This window comes from Mytilus californianus, unplaced genomic scaffold, assembly GCF_021869535.1.
Source record: "Mytilus californianus isolate M0D057914Y unplaced genomic scaffold, xbMytCali1.0.p SCAF_26, whole genome shotgun sequence".
In the NCBI taxonomy this organism is placed as follows: domain Eukaryota; kingdom Metazoa; phylum Mollusca; class Bivalvia; order Mytilida; family Mytilidae; genus Mytilus; species Mytilus californianus.
This window is the reverse complement of record NW_026262675.1, coordinates 3,310,456-3,332,252: the sequence shown is the minus strand read 5'-3', so window position 1 is coordinate 3,332,252 and position 21,797 is coordinate 3,310,456. Positions and strand designations below refer to the sequence as shown.

The 21,797-nt window shown below is 33.3% G+C and overlaps 1 protein-coding gene and 2 long non-coding RNA genes across 4 annotated transcripts in view; 1 reads left to right on the top strand and 2 right to left on the bottom strand.

Annotated features, from left to right (window-relative positions):
• The window catches only part of LOC127732712 (nuclear pore complex protein Nup133-like), a 66,184-nt gene extending 48,776 nt beyond the window's left edge, over nt 1-17,408 (bottom strand). The window contains exons 1-5 of one of the 2 annotated variants that reach the window (XM_052241892.1): nt 17,343-17,408; nt 9,355-9,476; nt 1,657-1,760; nt 844-1,068; nt 23-88 (exon numbers count right to left, since the gene is read on the bottom strand). In XM_052241892.1, the coding sequence (XP_052097852.1) occupies nt 23-88; nt 844-1,068; nt 1,657-1,760; nt 9,355-9,476; nt 17,343-17,404 (579 nt within the window). In that variant the 5' untranslated portion in view covers nt 17,405-17,408. Of the gene's footprint in view, nt 1-22; nt 89-843; nt 1,069-1,656; nt 1,761-9,354; nt 9,477-10,502; nt 10,704-17,342 lie in introns of those variants that run through there. The other variant, XM_052241891.1, reaches the window with a different exon arrangement.
• The window catches only part of LOC127732738 (uncharacterized), a 148,000-nt gene that overhangs the window by 73,009 nt on the left and 53,194 nt on the right, over nt 1-21,797 (bottom strand). The window lies entirely within an intron of this gene.
• LOC127732737 (uncharacterized) overlaps nt 1-21,797 on the top strand; it is a 238,745-nt gene that overhangs the window by 174,963 nt on the left and 41,985 nt on the right. The window lies entirely within an intron of this gene.

Here is a 21,797-nt window from a genome sequence, read left to right as displayed (position 1 = left end):
TTAAAAGATAAATAAAACATACCTTGTTTGTTGCTATATTAAGTAGTACAAGAGAACTTGTAGTTGTTGCTAACAAGCATCCAAAAGGCTGAAACAATGAAAAAGGTATATTTACAACAAACAATAATTCTTATCACCATATTTACAGCAGATATTCATACAGATACTGATTATTTAATTGGCAGCAAGAGGACTCTTTGGATTCCTTTACATGTTTCAAATCAATGTATGTGTAAGCAAAGAATACAACTGAAGCCTGCCTCGGGGTGCAGGATTTTCTCGCTGTATTGAAGACCCATTGGTGGCCTTGGGCTGTTTTCTGCTCTTTTGTCGTGTTGTTGTCTCTTTGACACATTCCCCATTTCCATTCTCTCCATTAATCAACAACATTTTTTACATTTTGCTTGTATTCTTGGAGAAAACAACTAATGTTTAAAGAAAATTGAAATTTCATCTATTTGAAAAAGTACATGAAGTTGACATTAGATATTGTAAATATGCATAACTAATAGTAATATGAAAAAATAAAATATATTCCTCTAATACTTAATATTAAACTTTTATAAATATTTTATGAGTTATCTACTTAGCTTTGAAATCAACATTTTCTTTATGCAAATCTTACTTATATAGCCTACAACTGAATTAGAATGCATTCTGTTCAGTTGTTACAGAGAAAAGTGTGACAGAAACATTTGTTAGACAAACAGACAATGGGACAGACAGACAAGGTGATTCACCATTTTGATAATATATTTCAATCACAAGCTGAAGTTTGATGACCAAATTTTGAAACATTCCTTACAACAGATACAAGATTAATCTTTAATTCTGGAAACTTACAGGTAAACAGACAACACACTGACATTCTTCTCCTCTAAGTTCAGCACTTATTTCCACAGATGATCCTTCATTTGCAATGTTAGGCCAGTATCTGACTATACCTTCTGGTGAAACAGCTATACAGGAGGCAGACTGGTGGTCTGAATTGTTGGGAATAACACATACTCTGTCAGAATTGTGGGCTAAATCACTTGGTGGTAATGTTAACTCTTTACAAAATACACTCTGAAAATAACACAAATACATGTACCTTAATAATCTTTGAAATTTTCCAAATTGTCATGTGTCACTCAATTTCTAAAAACTGAAATATATACTTTTTCAAGATTTTACCTGACCAATTCTCATAATTCAATTATCATGATTTTTACCACAATCATTTTAGAAGGGTGTTTTAAATTTAGATCATTATCTTGAGATTCAATGATTGTTGGAACATTATGGAAACACTATTCTATTAATGGAAAACATCTGATTACAATTGTTAGGATACTTTTTCCTCATCTATGCAAGTTTTTTGGGGTGTAAGTATAGATCAGTTCAAAATATTTCACTGCCATCTGGCGTCAGGTTATAATTTGTTGAAGAAGTCCTAAATGTATTATATGTCATTAGCTGAATCTTCTTTTACAGAGACAAATATCTTTGCCAAGTCCTATTTACAGTTGTCTGTGGTACATGCAAATTCTGGAACACATCAATATCTATATATATTGTATTTCTTAAATATTGATTAAATTTGTCAACATGTCTGCCTTTATGACAAATATGTAAACTGTATTTATAAGCTTAAAAGCCTTGTAAAATAATTACCCTTGCATGTTGTACTTGTTTATATCTCCATATAAATAGCTTTCTACCTCCAACTAACCATGCCCATCCTGATGAGTTGATACTAACACTGATTTCTGTATTCCCTGAAAACACCACAAAATGTACTCAATGATATTTGTATTCCCTGAAAACACCACAAAATGTACTCAATTATATTTGTATTCCCTGAAAACACCACAAAATGTACTCAATGATATTTGTATTCCCTGAAAACACCACAAAATGTACTCAATGACATTTGTATCAATACATTGTATAATTTATATAGGCATTCATTTCAAATTAAAATTTTCTTGCTTTCCTCTGAATTTCCTATTGCGACGGCATGAAAAAAGGCGACCATGCCTGATGACGTCACATAGAAAGAACACATTTTTTTGCAGATCATTCGAAAAGAAGGAATAAATTTGCCTGCGTATTGTTTGAAAATCATTAGAGAAACAGATTCCACCACCAAATCTCGTGTAATACGACATTTATCAACTCTCGACAGTTAAATTTTAAATATTTAAAACGCTCGGCGAGCCTCACATTTTAAATTTGAAAATTTAACTGTCTCGAGTGGATAAATATTGTATCACACTCAATGCAGTGGTAGAATCTATATATATATATATATATAATAACTTTTTTAATATAAGCCAACACTTGTCAAGGAGTCATTAGTACCTTCTGTTTCATTGCTATAAGATTTCTTACAAACTGTGAATGTGTATGCAATTTCTACATTTATAGTATTGTTGTCAAGTCAGCCTATTCATTAACTGTAGAATTAATGCTTCTAAATCATATCAATGAAATTAAGATAACTTATAACAATTCAAATGTTAACTTTGTTCTCTAGTTTAAATCAACTAATTCATCAATTTCTCTTCAATTTTTGTTAAGCATTCAAAACTTTACTGCAATAAAAATGATATTTTCAGTATGGATCATTATGAGACCAAATTTTGTATTTTTAACCGATTATTGTGTTGTCGATTAACTATTAAAGAAAGATGTTTGTAAACCCTTTCATTACATTAAAATAAAGAGATGAGGTGTACATTGTAATTGTCAATAAAACAAATATCCACCAGAGACCAAAGTTCACTGATGTAAACAACTACAGGACACCTTAAAGTATATGCTTCATTTCCTTAAAATATGTAAAACATAGTTACGGGATAGGGTCAGGGTAATACCATTTCTAGTGCATAATTCTAAAATTGAAGTCTTAACCTAGAGGTAGATAATTTTCTGTTGATCTCCAGTTTAAAAATGAAAATGGATGAGTGATATGAAAGGGTAATTCAATTCAGTATGATAATTGTAATAAAGGGCTCTCTATCATGCCAAATATCTCTTGTGTTTTGAATCTGTTGTTGTACTGAAATATGTAGTTGTTATACATCCTTGTCCTTTTGTCTTTGGCAAATACATCATACATGTAGTTGACTGTTGTCTGGTTTGCATATATACCTAATCTCTTTATTTCAATTCTGTTAAAAAATGACGCTACCCAAATTTGAACTTGATCTGAGTTTTGTGGTAATAAGCATTGTGTGCAAGTCTCATAACATTTGGTTGAGGCTAACTTAAGTAGAGAACAGAATCTAAAAATTCAGCAATTTTTCTATTTGGAAAGGGGCATAACTCTAGATTGGTTGTATATAAGTTTTATTACATTTGGTTGAGACAAACTAAAGTTAGAGAACGGAAATGAAAAATTCAGCAATTTTTTTGTTTATAAAGGGATAAAACTCAAGAATGGTAAGAGTGTCGCCACCAAATTTCGTACTTAATCTGTATTATGTAGTAATAAGCAATGTGTATAAGTTTCATAACATTTGGTTGAGGCAAACTAAAGTTAGAAAACGGAAACAAAAAATTTGTACTTGATCTTAGTTTTGTGGTAATGAATATTGTGTATAGGTTTCATAATGTTTGGTTGGGGCAAACTTAAGTTACAGAATGGAAACTAAAAATTTTGCACTCTTTTGATTTATAAAGGGGCATAACTCAATAATGGTTAAAGTGACACTACCCAAATTCAACTTGATCTGTGTTTTAACAGTGGAAGTCAAAATTAAAAATTGCATTGTATAAAGCATTGTTGTAGTTGATTCAACTATAATCATGGACAAAGGAATATAACTCCAATTTTAAATTTACTTGATATTTAGAAGAAAATAAAAATTTTGCAATTTTTCCATTTATAAAGGGGCATAACTCTATAACGGTTAAGTGACGCCACCAAAATTCAATCTTGATCTGTGTTTTGTGGTAATAAGCATTGTGTATAAATTTCATAACATTTGGTTGATGCAAACTTAAGTTAGAGAACGGAAACTTAAAATTTTTGCACTTTTTCCATTTGTAAAGGGGCATAACTCTAGAACGGTTAAAGTGACGCCACCAAAATTCAATCTTGATCTGTGTTTTGTGGTAATAAGCATTGTGTATAAGTTTCATAACATTTGGTTGAGGCAAACTTAAGTGAGAGAACGGAAACTTAAACTTTTGCAATTTTTCCATTTATAAAGGGGCATAACTCTAGAAACCTTAAAGTGACGCCACCAAAATTCAAACTTGATCTGTGTTTTGTGGTAATAAGCATTGTGTATAAGTTTCATAACATTTGGTTGAGTCAAACTTAAGTTAGAGAACGGAAACTTAAAAATTTTGCACTTTTTCCATTTGTAAAGGGGCATAACTCTAGAACGGTTAAAGTGACACCACCAAAATTCAACCTTGATCTGTGTTTTGTGGTAATAAGCATTGTGTATAAGTTTCATAACATTTGGTTCAGGCAAACTCAAGTTAAAGAACGGAAACCAATTTTGGGACGTACGTACAGACTGACAAGGGTAAAACTTAATGCCCCCACCGCTACGGCGGAGGCATAAAAATATGCATACCAAACGAATTCACAGATATTGGGTGGATCCCCTTAGTTAAATGTATATATTTCAATCCAAATGCCTTGTTTTATTTTATAGATTAAATTTAAATTGCTTAAAGTTAAATACTTTATACTATGAATTTTTTTTTACTGAGAAGCATTCAAATTTTGATACAGCTATGTATTTAAAATTGTAATGTGAATGATACCATTGAAATTTAAAATTTTTAGTGTCATATTTGGTAAATGTTGTAATTATAAGACAATTGAAAATAAGTTTAATCTGAATCTGGATTCTTTTGATTCACTGTTTTAATTGCTTAATAAAATACAAGAGTGCACACGCTGAAATGTCTCGCCTCTTTACTAATCATTGATATTATGTTGATAGTCCTAAATATAAAGCTTTATTACAACTGTCACATAAACTTAACATTAACCAAGTAAACTAAACATTGACCAATGAACCATGAAAATGAGGTCAAGGTCAGATGAACCATGCTGGTCAGGCATGTACAGCTAACAATTCTTCCATACAACAAATATGGTTGACCTATTGCTTATAGTTTAAGAAAAACAGTCCAAAACACAAAAACTTAACACTGAGCAATGAACCTTGAAAATGAGGTCAAGGTCAAATAAAACCTGTGTGACTGACATATAGATCATAAAATATTTCCATACACCAAATGTAGTTGAACTATTGCATATAGTATTAGAAAAAAAGATCAAATCTCAAAAACTTAACTTTGACCACTGAACCATGAAAATGAGGTCAAGGTCAGATGACACCTGCCAGCTAGACATGTACACCTTACAATCATTCCATACACCAAATATAGTAGACCTATTGCATGCAGTATTAGAAAAAAAGACCAAAACTCAAAAACTTAACTTTGACCACTGAACCATGAAAATGAGGTCAAGGTCAGATGACACCTGCCAGCTAGACATGTACACCTTACAATCATTCCATACACCAAATATTGTTGACCTATTGCATACAGTATAAGAAAAACAGAACAAAACACAAAAACTCAACTATAACCACTGAACCATGAAAATGAGGTCAAGGTCAGATGACACCTGCCAGCTAGACATGTACACCTTACAATCCTTCGATACACCAAATATTGTAGACCTATTGCATACAGTATAAGAAAAACAGACCAAAACACAAAAACTCAACTATAACCACTGAACCATGAAAATGAGGTCAAGGTCAGATGACACCTGCCAGCTAGACATGTACACCTTACAATCCTTCCATACACCAAATATAGTAGACCTATTGCATACAGTATAAGAAAAACAGACCAAAACACAAAAACTCAACTATAACCACTGAACCATGAAAATGAGGTCAAGATCAGATGACACCTGCCAGTTGGACATGTACACCTTACAGTCCTTCCATACACCGAATATACTAGACCTATTGCTTATAGTATCTGAGATATGGACTTGACCACGAAAACTTAACCTTGTTCACTGATCCATGAAATGAGGTCGAGGTCAAGTGAAAACTGTCTGACGGGCATGAGGACCTTGCAAGGTACGCACATACCAAATATAGTTATCCTATTACTTATAATAAGAGAGAATTTAACATTACAAAAAATCTTAACTTTTTTTTCAAGTAGTCACTGAACCATGAAAATGAGGTCAAGGACATTGGACATGTGACTGACGGAAACCTCGTAACATGAGGCATCCATATACAAAGTATGAAGCATCCAGGTCTTCCACCCTCTAAAATATAAAGCTTTTAAGAAGTTAGCTAACGCCGCCGCCGTAGCCGGATCACTATCCCTATGTCGAGCTTTCTGCGACAAAAGTCGCAGGCTCGACAATAACTAGAGGCTCTCAAGAGCCTTTGAAGCTCACCTGACTCTACTTTGGTTTTAGAAATCATGTAAAGATAGATTAAAATCATAACAGATACCCAAATAATGATTGAGGCCAAATTTGGTTTAATATTGGTCCCATTATTTAATAAAATATCCTGGTGGCCATCTTGAACAGTAAATCAGCAACAAAATAGCAACACTTGGTCAGCACCTCATAAGGAACATTCCTGCTATGTTTGGTTTTATTCCATTCAGTGGTACTCTATAAGAAGACATTTGTATGTATTTCCTATAGGGTCCTATGTTAAACTAATTCCCCCCCCCCCCCCCCCCCCCCCCCCCCCCACTGGCGGCCATCTTGGATGATGGATCAGCTGCAAAGTAACAACACATGGTCAGCACCTCATAAGGAACATTCATGCCATGTTTGGTTTCATTCCATTTAGTGGTTCTCTAAAAGTAGACATTTGTATGTATTTCCCATAGGGTCCTATGTTAAACTAAGTCCCCTGCTGGCGTCCATCTTGGATGATGGATTGACTGCAAAGTAACAACACTTGGTCAACACCTCATAAGGAACATTCATGCCATGTTTGGTTCCATTCCATTCAGCGGTTCTCTAAAAGAAGACATTTGTATGTATTTCCCATAGGGTCCTATGTTAAACTAAGTCCCCCGCTGGCGGCCATCTTGGATGATGGACCAACTGCAAAGTAACAACATTTGGTCAGCACCTCATAAGGAACATTCATGCTATGTTTGGTTTCATTCCATTTAGTGGTTCTCTAAAAGAAGACATTTGTATGTATTTCCCATACGGTCCTATGTTAAACTAAGTCCCTCGCTGGCGGCCATCTTGGATGATGGATTGACTGCAAAGTTACAACACTTGGTCAGCACCTCATAAGGAACATTCATGCCATGTTTTGTTTCATTCGATTCAGTGGCTCTCTAAAAGAAGACATTTGTATGTATTTCCCTTAGGGTCCTATGTTAAACTAAGTCCCTCGCTGGCGGCCATCTTGGATGATTGACCAACTGCAAAGTAACAACACTTGGTCAGCACCTCATAAGGAACATTCATGTCATGTTTTGTTTCATTCCATTTAGTGGTTCTTTAAAAGAAGACATTTGTATGTATTTCCCATAAGGTCCTATGTTAAACTAAGTCCCTCGCTGGCGGCCATTTTGGATGATGGATCAGCTACAAAGTAACAACACTTGGTCAGCACCTCATTAGGAACATTTGTGCCATGTTTGGTTTCATTCCATTTAGTGGTTCTCTAAAAGAAGACATTTGTATGTATTTCCCATAGGGTCCTATGTTAAACTAAGTCCCCGCTGGCGGCCATCTTGGATGATGGATCGGCTACAAAGTAACAACACTTGGTCAGCACCTCATAAGGAACATTCATGCCATGTTTGGTTTCATTCCATTCGGTGGTTCTCTAGCAGAAGTTCAAAATCTAAAAAGTTAACGACGATGACGGACGACGACGACGGACGATGACAGACGACGGACGCCAAGTGATGAGAAAAGCTCACTTGGCCCTTTGGGCCAGGTGAGCTTAAAAGGAAACAAGAAATCAAATATGAAGATATAAAACTCTGCAATGATATGGAATATACACATTAGACATGTACAATGTGACTGAATGCATGATTTCATTCAAAAAAAGGACAAGGTATAATGATGCAATTATAACCGATAGTCAGTAGGTTGCTGTCCACCGATAGTAATCAGAGTTCGCGAAAATGGTCGGTCCTGTCGGTCAAAATGAGGCTCGGACCAGTATTTTGAAGGCTAGTGCCAGTCTCAATGACCAATGTAAAAACGGCCGTTGTAGTGCATATTTCAGCACTTTTTTTCATCGGTTATTAGATGTACCGCAACTGTTTCCAATAAGTGTTTACATCGGTTATCAGATGTACACGCTGCCAATTTCCGGTACTGGTTTACGGATTTATTATAAACAAACCAAAGCCGCGATCTACACGTGGCCTACTAAATTTGTTCATAGAGCCATCCCTGGCAAACAATCGGCAATTGACCCTACAATGGAGCAAACAAATACTGTAACAGCCGAGAAAGTGATTCAGATGATGAAATGGATAGTGAAGATGACTTTAAATAAGAACAATCAGAAGACCTGAACTGGTCCTTCATTGTTAATTTGCCTGTGGGTGCGAAGAATAAAACTAATATTAATAAAGTTATTTTTCGATAAAATATGTTATTAATTTTATTTCAGGATAAAATTGACAGATTTTGTAGGACTGGCTAAAATTTTGTAGGACTGACAAACAATCATGCTTTGTCGGTCCCATGACCGACGGATCAAAATAAGTTTTCGCAAACTCGGAGTAATAGATAATGGGTTGGTAATTTCAACCAATTATCCAACACTAGCTCCAAGTTTTCAAAATTGGCGACAAAATATAGCAGCTGGCGATTTTTCTGACTCCAACTTTTTTGGAGCCAGAGCAGCCCCTGAGTACCTATTGGGAAATTCTCAAACCTCTTTCCAAACTTTGTATATTTCGGCACCTTCTGAAGGAACGGAAAAAAAGTGCACAGCAAATTCCATATAAATTTAGCCAAAAGGACCACACGAACCTTAAACCACTAGGAAGGATATATCAGTAGCAGCGTAAGTGCAAAATGACTAGAACAGCAAAATACCTAGCGCTTATATTACTTTCAAGAACCAGCAATATTAATCATATTCATTGTTGCATATTGAAAAGTAAAAACTAAATAGAGAAAACATTTGGGCAGGACTAAATCTACCTTTAGATGAATGTAACAGTTTCAGCAGGTTTGACTTTATTTTTCTTACTCAAGTTACTTAAGCTTTTTCAAAGGAACAAACTATATTGAAGCAGGTTTCGTCTGGCAAACAGAAAACTAATAGGAAGAAAAATACTACTTTTTTTACATACTGTCACTTGTAGTTAATACTTCTGTAATCAAGACTGGTAATGGTAATCCATAGGTCTCTACTTTATGTCCAGCTGTCTCCTCTAACAGCTGTGAAGTCTGTAATGATCTGTTTCCTTGGCTTCTAAAATTATGCAATATATAGAAATTATGAAGAACTATTCAATGTATTCACATATATCTTTTTTCCTGCCTTCCTAAATGTCTGTTATCTACCTGTAAATGCAAATAAGTGTACTGCTTACACAACAATGTTTATCTGCATATTGTTAAAAGGACATTAGCCATCAAATTTATATTCACCGATTTAACTCAAATTCTCATATTTGAATTTAAACACACTTAAATGTACATCCAAATTACAAAAAGTCTAAAAGAAACAATAAACAATGCATGGACGAAAATATGTATTAGAAAATTCCAGTGTATTTTAGTCTAGATGCCATATAATTAACCATCGAGATGAACTCTAGAATGCATAGGGTCTATGACCAATATAAACGTATGTATATCTATAAATAGACAGATAAGCATGTGCTATTGTATACTGAATATTTTTGTCAGAGATTAAAAATATATGTACATGTAAATCATCATTTTTACCTGTAAAAGAATGATGTTTTTTTTGTGGATCGAATCAGTCAACAAAATAGTTCACACTTGTTTCACTTTCAATGTTGACATTCTTTTCTTTTTAATTGCTGAACACACCTAGTAAATGGGTACAACAATGTTACCCATCATCAGCTAAGGGTTAGATTCAAGGTCACATGAATATGAGTCCAACTGAGGTTAAAAAATTGCAGTAATTAAACAGTAATGTTTTTGAGCTTATTTAAACAAATTTGGACCAAACTGACTGCTTGTAATGAAATATTATTTCAAAATCCTGCTTTTCTTAAAGCTTAAAAATGTATTTTAATTCATTTGTCTAAATCGTAGCTACATGTAATGCCCTGGTCCCATTAATGTTTATTTGAAAAATAGCAATGCAAATGTATATAATTGTATATTCCGAATTTGAATGCTGTCATATCTAAAACACAAGTTAGCTGTGAATAAAAGGAGATGTTGGGTAAACATTTAATGCAGATATTTTTAATTCAATAATTAATTTCTATTTTCATCTACAAACTTCTTATAATCATACTTTAAAAACGATGATGTGCCTTTTCCTTTAGGCGTGAACAAGTTTGCAACTCTTTTATTTTTAGCACGTCCACTCTGAAGTGTCTGTGAAAATGGTGAACCACTTGATCTTGTTGTCATTCCACTTGGTGTGAACATGTTTAGGGTTTGCTATATACAACCATGTGAAACTGTTTATTTTTATGCGGCAAACGAAATAATGTCGCTTACGTTCTTTTATAATCAAAATAATATCAAAAACATTATTTATCTAGTTTTCCATTCATCGCCAATACATTTTTAAGACCAAGAAGTGATATGTTAAAATGTTTTCTTTAATTATTCCCTTTCATATAAGTATTAAAATATTTATAACAATGATTTAAGCGGTTTGACAAAAAGACAATGTAAAGTGTTCATTTACGACAAAAGAGACGATTTTTCATTCCCTATTGTTAATTTTCCTTTTTAGACGGCGATGTTCCTTTGGCTCCATCATACGGTGTTTATATATCCCAACTCGTTCGTTATGCCCGTGTGTGTAGTGATGTCATAGATTTTAACGAACGTAATCAATGCATCACTGGTAAATTATTAAGTCAGGGATTTCGTTACCATAAATTACGTAAAACTTTTGCTAAGTTCTTTCATAGATACAAAGATTTGATTAGTAAATTTGGCTGTACCTGTAGAAAACTGATTAAAAACGGTATTTCACATCCTAAATTTTACGGTAATATTGTACTTAAAGCGCTGAAATCACTATGTGATCCGTGTAAGCTCTTCGAACCTTTAAACAAACTTATTAGTAAAGGTTATCTTACCAATGTTGTAATTAGATCTTTCAATATAGTTTACATTGGCACTAATATCGATTTTGTCATCAGCAAATTAAAACATAACTAAATTTGTATTCTTTTCAAACGGGGTGAATAAAGACACACCCACGTTCATTTTGATCTATAAAGAGGTTAAACTCCTAACTATCCTACTGTCTGTCGATACATTTATTTTTGGCATTGCACTAGTCATGTCTTCTTTGACTGTCCATGACGTTAAATACTAAATCCCTGGGATGTGTTTTAGTTGATTTTAGTCTCTGATGCATGATTTTTTATTATTAATTGTTTTGGCTTTTAACTAGCTGTCAGTAACTGCGAGTACTCTCAAATCGTACTTTCTTGTTTATTTGACCTGTTGATACCAATAGACCACTTTCGAGTTCATCCTTCACCGGAAAAAAACTCGTCAATTATGCGCGCCTTTATGACGTCATTTACCAGATAGAGGGGATCGCCTGTATCCCTGCACTATTAACTTTCATCAAGCGTCTTAGTGATCGTCATTGTGCAGGATAAACCAGAAATAATGTTTGTTTTGTAAGTACTTAATCACAATTCCCTAATGACAGTAGTGCTGATTGTCAATTATGAGAATTTAATTTGCCGAATAATTCGTGCAATATAGCATTATAGTTTTCCAGCCATTTGCTCAACATTGGAACGGAAGTGACGATGCCCCTAAACGCACGAATGATGTTCACTAAAACCAGAGTTTTTGACGGAAATGCATCGAACTCGAAAGTTGTCTAATTAATGTTATTCATGGTTATATCTGGTCTATATACCAGCTTTGATAAGTGTTTGGTATTACTATAAATTTTCACTTCGTACTATGAACATCAAAATTATTTATTTTGTAAAAATATTTCCTTTCTCTATTGGAACTGTACACGTATACCTAACAACAAAATTATTTTCATTTACCTGTGTTTAAAGTTATTGCAAATGGCAATTTTTTTTGTTCGAGCATATTGTTTTTCTTAAATTGTTTAACATTTCATACGAATATAACATGTTACTTTTATTATTCTTCCCTTTATTTATTTATTTTGTATTTACATTGTATCATAGGTCAAATTAATTTGTTCAGTGTATGTTCACTGGTGTTAATATGTCCTTTGATTGAGTTAAGCTATTTCAGTTGATATTTTATAGTGTGTCTTTCTATGTTGTGATGTTACACTATTGTTTCAGAAAAAGGGTGAAGGTTTGGTACCATTAAAACGTTTAGACCCGCTGCATTTGTTTGCACCTGTCCTAAGTCAGGAATCTGATGTTCAGTAGTTGTCGTTTGTTGATGTGGTTCATAAGTGTTTCTCGTTTCTCGTTTTTTATATAGATTATACCGTTGGTTTTCCAGTTTGAATGGTTTTACACTAGTAATTTTTCGGCCCTTTATAGCTTACTGTTCGGTGTGAGCCAAGACTCCGAGTGGAAGACCGTACTGTGACCTATAATGGTTTACTTTTATAAATTTTGACTTGGATGGAGAGTTGTCTCATTGGCACGCATACCACATCTTCTTATATCTATATCTTAGGATTTATTTAGATCGCCTTTTCCAAGCTCTACTTCGCGTCTTTATTGTTGAGCAGTGGGCGAAAATTCCTTTCTTTTGGTTTTTGGTTTCAACTCGCTTGGTTGATAATTCTAGCCTCCATAGTGACAATTAAGATACTGGCAAATAGTATAACGTAAGGGTACCAAAATTGCAACTATTTTGACAGTTTTTTCACTTACGTTTATTCATGATAAAGACAAACTGAAGTTTCCATTCTGAGTTTATTTTATAGATGATTTAATTTTGAATCCACATTGAATCATAGAAAATAGGTTTGAACCAACCCCAAACAACCCATGGTTCTGTAATGAGGAGTATCCAAATTGCATCCATGCTTCAATTCACATCCGTAAAAATCGACTAACTCAGTAATGGTTTGTTTTATGGCACTGGCTACGGTTATATTGAAACGTTACAATAATAAAAAAAGTTATTGTTACATTGGAGACTAATTGCCGGAATTCAGGGTTGGGTAAGAAACCGATTAATTACTAATGTAACAATAATAAGATATGGTATGATTGCCGGCAAAAAAACAACTTTCTACAAAAGACCAAATGACGTGGAAGTTAGCAATTATACCTATGCATATACTGCATAGTCAGTTATGAAAGGCCCTGGCATGACAAATATAAATAATTCAAACGAGAAAAACTAACGGCCGCTTTATGTACAAAGCAATAAACGAAAAACATATATGATATACAGCAACAAACGACAACGACTGAATGACAAGCTCCTGACTTGGCACAGGCACACACAGACTGTGGCGGGGTTAAACATGTTTGCTTGTACCAAACCCTTCCCTTACTGACTTGGGTGAGTGGTGTAACAGTACAACATAAGAACAAAGTATAAAAATCAGTTGAAAAGAGCCTTACTCACCAGATCGATACAAAGAACAAAAATCTAACAAAAACACAAAAGACACAAAGCACAGATCCGAGATAACTCGCAGATACTGAAAGCTTGTTTAAAGCCAATAACAACTAATAAAAAAAAATCAAGTATATAAAGCTAAAATATCAATTAGCACTCATCCAACGTCCAATGGATTTATTGAAAAGACGTTAGAGAAAAACATGACCTTGTGCAATGCCAAAATATAGGTATCGACAGACCCTTTGGTGACTTGTAGATGCCTTTTTTTTTTTACATCATTGTAAATTGGATTGCTGTCTCATTTACTTATTATGATTGAATTTATGTTGAAAATCTGTAATATGAAGCTTTTAATACAAAAAAAATGGAGAAAAGTCATTCCGGTGTCATTTAAAATTGCATTAGTCGAGAAATACACGAGACAAGCTTTCATTTAGTTATCTATGACATGACATTTCCCTATTTAACAAAGAAAAATAAATAAAAATAATCGCGGATTGGCAATAAATTAATGCAAAGTCGACCTATTCCATCTATATTTTTTATATATTATATACAAGAAAAGATCAACAGGAAATCCCAGTAAACTTTTTTTCTCTTGCATTACCATTTGGTTGAGATTTAATAGCTTACCATGCAGGCGTGGTTATTTCGTTTCAGTTGAATTAAAATGATATACCAATATAGAACATGGTAATGATAAAACTGAAGGTCTTTTTTTTTGGGGGGGGGGGGGGGGGGGGCTAGACGGAAGAATGGGTAAAAGTCTTTATTATTACAACCATTCGTATGGACGAGTGCACATATCATGCACAGGTGATGTCGGATTACAAACGCGCGTATGTGAAGGATGTTTTAACAATATCAGACCATTTTCCAGATTCAAATGATACCTAAAGAATATCAGAGATTTGGAAAAAATTTCAGAATCCATTTCTGCTGAAAAAATGAAAACAGCACTTTATGAATTGCATGCGTCCAAAGTGCTTTTCTAGAATCACCTTTATAGGAGAGATTTCAACACAAAAGAGGATTTATAGCGGTAAAAGAAGCTGGATATTTTGTTTGACTTTCATTACTACCTGATTTATCTATTTGTTACTCGCTCCTTTTTGATTTCATGCGATTTCCTCAATTTCTATTTGTTTCCTTGGTTTGTCTCTTCCTAATCTATTTTCGAGATTTGGAAATCAGTAAGCTACTGTTGCCTTAATTTTATCCTAGGACTAGATTACACAAGCTGTATTTGGCAAACACCTTTTGAAATTTTTTTGGTCCTCATTGCTCTGTAACTTCCAACTTAATTTGGCCATTTCACTTTTTTATTCTAGCGTCACTAATGAGTCTTTTTTTTAGACGTAACGTGTACAAAATGATAAGCCTGGTAAATCTGATGATTTTTTACAGCTTTACATCATCACATTTAACTAAGACTCGTTTGGTAATGCTTTCAGTTCAGGTAAGTGCTAATATAAAGATTTATACACTTTTGAGCTAATATCTATTATAGTTACATCATTGCTGTAATATAGACTCGGTTGATATTGCTGTCAGTCAAGTGTATGCCAACATAATGATTTATACACTTTTAATTCGAAATTTATTATATCTGGATAGTAAGATTTTCTAGAGCTTACGTTTCCTATCAAAATTTCCTTCATAAAGAGTTGCTGATTTCAAGGAAGCTATTAAACCAAAGGTTCCAAGTGGTAAGTTGAAGTCATCACTTTGAAAGTTTAACGGACGCCATCACAAGTTGGTTGACTTTTGTGGAATATCCGTCTCACATTTTTCCACAGATATGTTTCAATTGTAACCTCAATACCGTCCTCTCTTCCTCAATTATGACATGAATGAGTATCGACACCGAATTTTTAGTGTACTACATATGAGTAACAAGGCGGGTGAAACAAGTGGAGCAAAATCTTTTTATCATTCCGCATCTCTTGAGATCCCGCTGAGTGTTTGGTGGAGATCGTGTTGTTCAGTCTTAACTTTATTGTGTAGTTTTTTTTTGTGAGTTTGTTTATTATTTTTGCTGTCTATCGTATTTTGCCATGGTGTTCTCAGTTTCTGCCGATTTTTGAGTTTTGAATGTTCCCTTGGTATCTTCCGCCTTTTTCAATTAAAAGAGGAGCGAAGTGCTCTGTGCGACTACCGAAATAAACTGATTTGTATATTTTCCCTGGTAAATACATACTATAATGGGCTATATAGAGGTTATGTTGAAAAAAACAAAAGGCTGACATTGTAATAAAAAGAAGTGACTATGAACTATAGCTAGCAGGGATTAAACTGTCAACGTTAACTTGTTAATATGATCAATCACCATATCAGCTCAGCTTCATCCCTATCTTTACAGAAATAAAGTATAACAAATATTTAAAAAAAAATATATATGAGGATACTTATGTATGTATTTTAGCAAGTGTAAACCATGTAAACATGATAAAAAAAATAGTTAAATTAATCTCTGTCATTTCAACGTCTGTAGAATATCCGCTTTTTGTATGAGGTCTAAGGACTGGAAAAATCATAGCCAAGTAGAGCTGTATTCAATACTTTCTATTTAGATCAGAAAAAAATTTAAGTTTTGAAGACATTTCCCTAATAAGTGTTGATTATGCATCATTTAAAGAATTGCACTCTACAAAAGTAAACAGATTGGTTATACATTCTCCCTATTTCCCTCTGAGATCTTTAGTGAAATATTTTTTGCACAAATTATAGCTGTATTACTACTATTTCTAGGAAATATAGTTCCTAGGTAGTTACTATAATTCACTATTGAAACTATTATCATATTTAGAAAAAATAGATGCGGTGTACAAAACATTTTCTCATGAAAATCTCAGCTAACGGAATGAAAGGGACGGTTATTGCAGATATGAAACGTGTAGGATATTGGATAAATATAGAGAGAAACACCAATTTAGAAGATAAAAAAGAAAACTTAATATTTGCATATACAATTTTGGTTAAATAATATGCTTTAATGAACTGTCATGGTGCATAACTAGATAATTTGTGTGATGAAATTGCAATTCTAAAATGACCCAATGGTCTTATATTTTGTCACTTTAACACAGGTAATTTGGTTATGTATGTTCTAATTCGCCAGGCTTAAACGAGCATGAATAATTCATGCAATAACACTCAACAGCTCCCCTTGTGAGAGTAGCATACTCTATTACCAAACGTATATTAAAAAACTCAGTCATACATATATACGGGCTCACAGTCATTCAGTCAAACAGAAATATGCATCAATCTACAAAACAGAAAATATAATGTTGATAATAAGCATTTCAAATAGCTTTAATTTTCAATATCTTTCTAGATGAGGGTGGAAGGGTGATTTGGCTGGGGCTTAATACAAGTAAGGCAGTTGTACGAGGTATGCTACTCGATCAGCGTTAGGCAGACTCATTACATTATAAATTGTATTTGATTTATACGAAACGGCAAGCACGAGAAACACGAGCAAATCTTTTGATACCTATAGTACATGTATGATTCGGTGTATCATACCTGCAATGAGACAAACTACATCTAAAGAAAACCATTATAAACATACCTTGTATTCTTAAAGAGGTGTTGATGTAAACAAACACAGGTGTTTAACCAAAACAAATACATGTGATTCCTTACTATTAATAAATATATATATTTTACCTAATTTACTAGCTATTTTGGTTTCAGATGAATTGAAAAAAATATAATACCCGGTAAGATTGAAATTAAATACTTTAATGAGGACACTCAAATGATTTACCAAGCGGGAAGAAGATTTAAATATAATCATGTCAATGTTATACCTAACTTAAAAAATGAAATACATAAACTTAACTGTCTCTTTGTTACTATTTCTAAGAAATACAGTCCTTCGGGAAGTTATTGGAATTCACCTTGTAACTATATCTATGACAAAATAGATGTAGCATACAACAATATTTTCTAATGATTATCGCAGCTATTGAAAAGAATAACAAGGTCGAAATTAGTAAGAAAATAATGGTTCAACTCCAACAGGCAAACATACTTGACTATAGATGAATTTGACTATTCTTTTGGTTGTAAATGTATTTATAATGTTTTCAAAATCCGAAATATCGCCAACTTACATCTACTTTGCCATAATAAAAACTAGAATAATTTGGAAAATTAGAAAAAATAATTTTGTTTCTAGTATATAAAATGATCTTTCCGTCCTTTGTCGGGTTAGTTTTAGAAATAAATTATTACAAAATATTCCAGAATCTATTTTTTTCTAGATTCTAGATTCAAATAATATCGTGTTATGATGAGATTCAACACAAATAATTTCAGATGAGGATACAGAAGTGTTTACCAAGCGTAAACGTGATTAAACTGCATTTCAGTTAATCTCTTTTCAAGCTGTTTTTAGCGAAACTGTTTAGGAATTATGAGTCCTCAATGCTCTTCAACTTCGTACTTCGTTTGGCATTTTTATCCTTTTTGATTCGAGCGTCACTGATGAGTCTTTTTTAAGACGAAACGCACGTCTGGCGTACACAATTTCAATCCTGGTATCTATGACGAATTTATTCTAGCCAATGCCTGTAGAAAGTCTGCTTTTTTATATGAGACTTTAAAATTGGAAAAAAACTTAGCTTTGCCGAGCTATATTCAATACTATTAAATTAAAAAATTTAAAGACATTGATTGACCTAATATGCGTTGAAAATGCAGCTTTTAAAAAAACTCCTCAACAAAAGTAAACAGACTAATATATTCAGTGAAAAAGCCATTGCATAAACTGTAGCTTTGTTACTAATTCTAAGAAATATACCCCATGGGAAATCACCGGAATTCATTTTTGTAATATTATAAGTATATCTAAAAAAAAATGCTGCAGCGTCAAATAACATTTTAAAAGAATATCTTAGCCACCGGAAGGAATAGGATGGTTATTGCAGATACGAAACGCTAAACGTGTAGGATGTTGGGTAAATCTAAAGAAAAAAAAAACAAAGCATCTAATTAGAAGATCATATAAAAGAAACATTCAGGCAAATGTGGGTTACAATTTCGGTTGAATGATATATGCATTACTGAACTATGTTGTAGTACCTAGCTAAATATTTTTTGTGAGGTAAAGTCGATTTCAAAATGATTGAATGGTTTTATATTTGTTGAAAAAGACAGACTGATTATAGAATTTACTAGCAACATTGGCTACAGTTGAATTAAAATTTTATAACATGATTATAATTAGATATTTTTATGAGATGACCAAGCGTAAACACGATTTAAATATATCGCAACGTAATACTTTACTATTTCCTAGAAATATAGTCCAATGGAAATTAAATGGAATTCACATTCGTAACGGTAAACCATTTTTCTAATGAATATACCAGCTAATGAAAGGAATAACACGGTTATTACAGATATGAAAAGTGTAGGATATTGGATAAATTTAAAGAGTAACAAAAACGCCCAATTTAGAAGATCAAACAGAAACATTCAGGTTTGTGTCTTTACAATTTTGTTTGACTATTGTGCCCCGAAGGGTAACCAAATCATGCTCCACATGTGGCATCCGTCATGTGCTATAGTGCCTAAGAAGATAACATTTGTTAATTCATATTTAATAAACGAGGCAAGTTAGCTATACATTTTTTCCAGATTTTCTAGCTACTTTGGTTCAGTTGAATTAAATTGATAACAATATTATAAGATTGAAAAAAATAATTGTTTATGAGGAGATGTGTTATACCAAGCTTAAACATTAATTGAAAATTAAGGCCGACCTTGGAAAATGTTTTGGTTATCACTCTTCCTTTAATTTCATTTAACGGATAAGAGGGACTCGTATAATGTCTGTCTTCACAGAATAAAAAAGTTGAACTTGTGGTCAATTGTATGTTTCAACTGTTTACTACCTACTAATGTTTTCAAATTGAACATTTTTACCTAACCGGTTACTCGGATAATCTATCGACCGATTAACCGGGTAACCTGTGCGAAAGGAAATGCACAATATGAGTGACTGGGGTAAAAACATAAGGTTACTTTTGGTCTGCAGTAAAACACTTACAAAGGTGGGGCGTCCTTTTGTCTGTGTGGGATGTATGAATTTACAGCCACGTCTGGTCAGAATGGGGACATTAAATTCAATGCCTCGTGTCGAGAAAATGTCGCACGTTAATAAGCATTGCAGGAACTCTTTGATGGGTCCGTAGGTGGCCTAATGCAAGGCTTAATTTATGTCCCTATCAAATATACCCTCATTTTCCAGTAGCATTCCAAATGTCCGACCCTTCATGTCCTTATTGCAGAACGTTCTGTTGAATCAATTGTTACTTTGCATGCATGAATTTGAGAAATGTCTGCAGTACTTTATCACGGTGTATGGTTATATAATATGTTGTATTAAAGTTTATCGTCACACCTTTTCCCAAAATATTCTCTACAGTTCATATCTGACTGGTGCTGGAACAACCTATGTACGTATTAAAGTTCATGCGATTCCGTCCGTTTTATTAGTTACCTTAATTTGTCTTTTTTTTTTTATCGATTTATGAGAATTAAACATCGGTGAACTTGATTTGGCAACTGTTTTGATTCGAGCGTCACTGGTGAGTCTTGTAGACGAAACACGCGCCTGGCGTACAAAATCATAAGCATGGTATCTTTGGTGTTATTTTATAACCATTGGGTCATTTTTACTGCTGATAACGGTTTCCAACCCAGCCCAGTAGTCATTACGTCAGGGTTGACATGACATAATCATTGATATAGTCATATTCATAAACTAACAGTTTACAAAACTTTGAATTTTTTAAAAAACTAAGACTTTTCTACCACCGGAAATGACTATCTTAGCTGTATTTGGAAAATCTTTTCGGAATTTTTGTATCCTCAATGCTCTTGAACTTCGTACTCGATTTGACCTTTAAAATTTTCATTCGAGTGTCACAAATGATTCGTAGATTAAACGCGCGTTTGGCGTACAAAATTATAAACCAGGTATCTTTGATGATTTTGATCTTACCGAAATGCCTCGGGAATATTTTTACTTATGGTGTCAAATAAAACAGGATAGTAAATAATTACTGGAAGAAGACAAACAGGTAAAATCATTGTTGTTCGCAGTAGAAATCGCTGAAATGTGCATTGAAAATCCGTCATAAATAGGTAAATTATTTTTCTTCTTATTCCTTAAAACATTAAAAAAAAACATTCTGATAAGTTCATTGGTGTTTTATAGTATTTTAGATTGAACTGCAGCAGAGGATACATCGTATTCAATCTGAAAATGTAATATTCCAATGTTATTTCACTGATAACCTAGAAATGTTCAAGTTAAATTCTCAACGTTTTTTATCGAGAGTTTGAACTGTTGCCCGAGAAATCTAAAATCAATCCGTGTGAATGTAAAGTGCTTAAATGGTGTATACAATTATGATTTGTTCCACTAAGCCTCATCAATATTTTTACCTCTCTCTCTGATTCTAACAGCCCAAAGAAAAAGTTGGCAACAATAAACAAAAATTGTAACACATTTATCCATCTAGAAGATGCCATTTGTGTGTGTGTGTGCTTCATTGGCTAATGTAAAATCACATATAGGCTTTATATAGGACAGTCTGCATAATTAATTCATATACCTTTACAAACAGTAATATAGTCTTACATTACAATTCACATATATACATATCAAAATATATTAGTGGGATAAATATAAGAGGGGTTTAGTTATTCTGGGTCAGGTGTACCTAAGATGACTCAGGTGATTTTTCATTAATACAAAGTCATGTTTGCACTCAGTTATTTTGAAGAAATATAAAATAAATTTTGTTATATTAGCAGGTAAAAAACGTATGCCCATATAGATAACAGTTACCGGTGACGCGTTACTTTATAGGCCTCTTGTAGTTTCATTCAAACAACAAACCAAGTGTGGCTCAACTGGCACTGTAAGAATTTGCAATCATCTTAATTTTTAGACAACAGGGGTTTACCAATGTTCAAATCTCATAAATCTATCAAGAAGATCCAATCA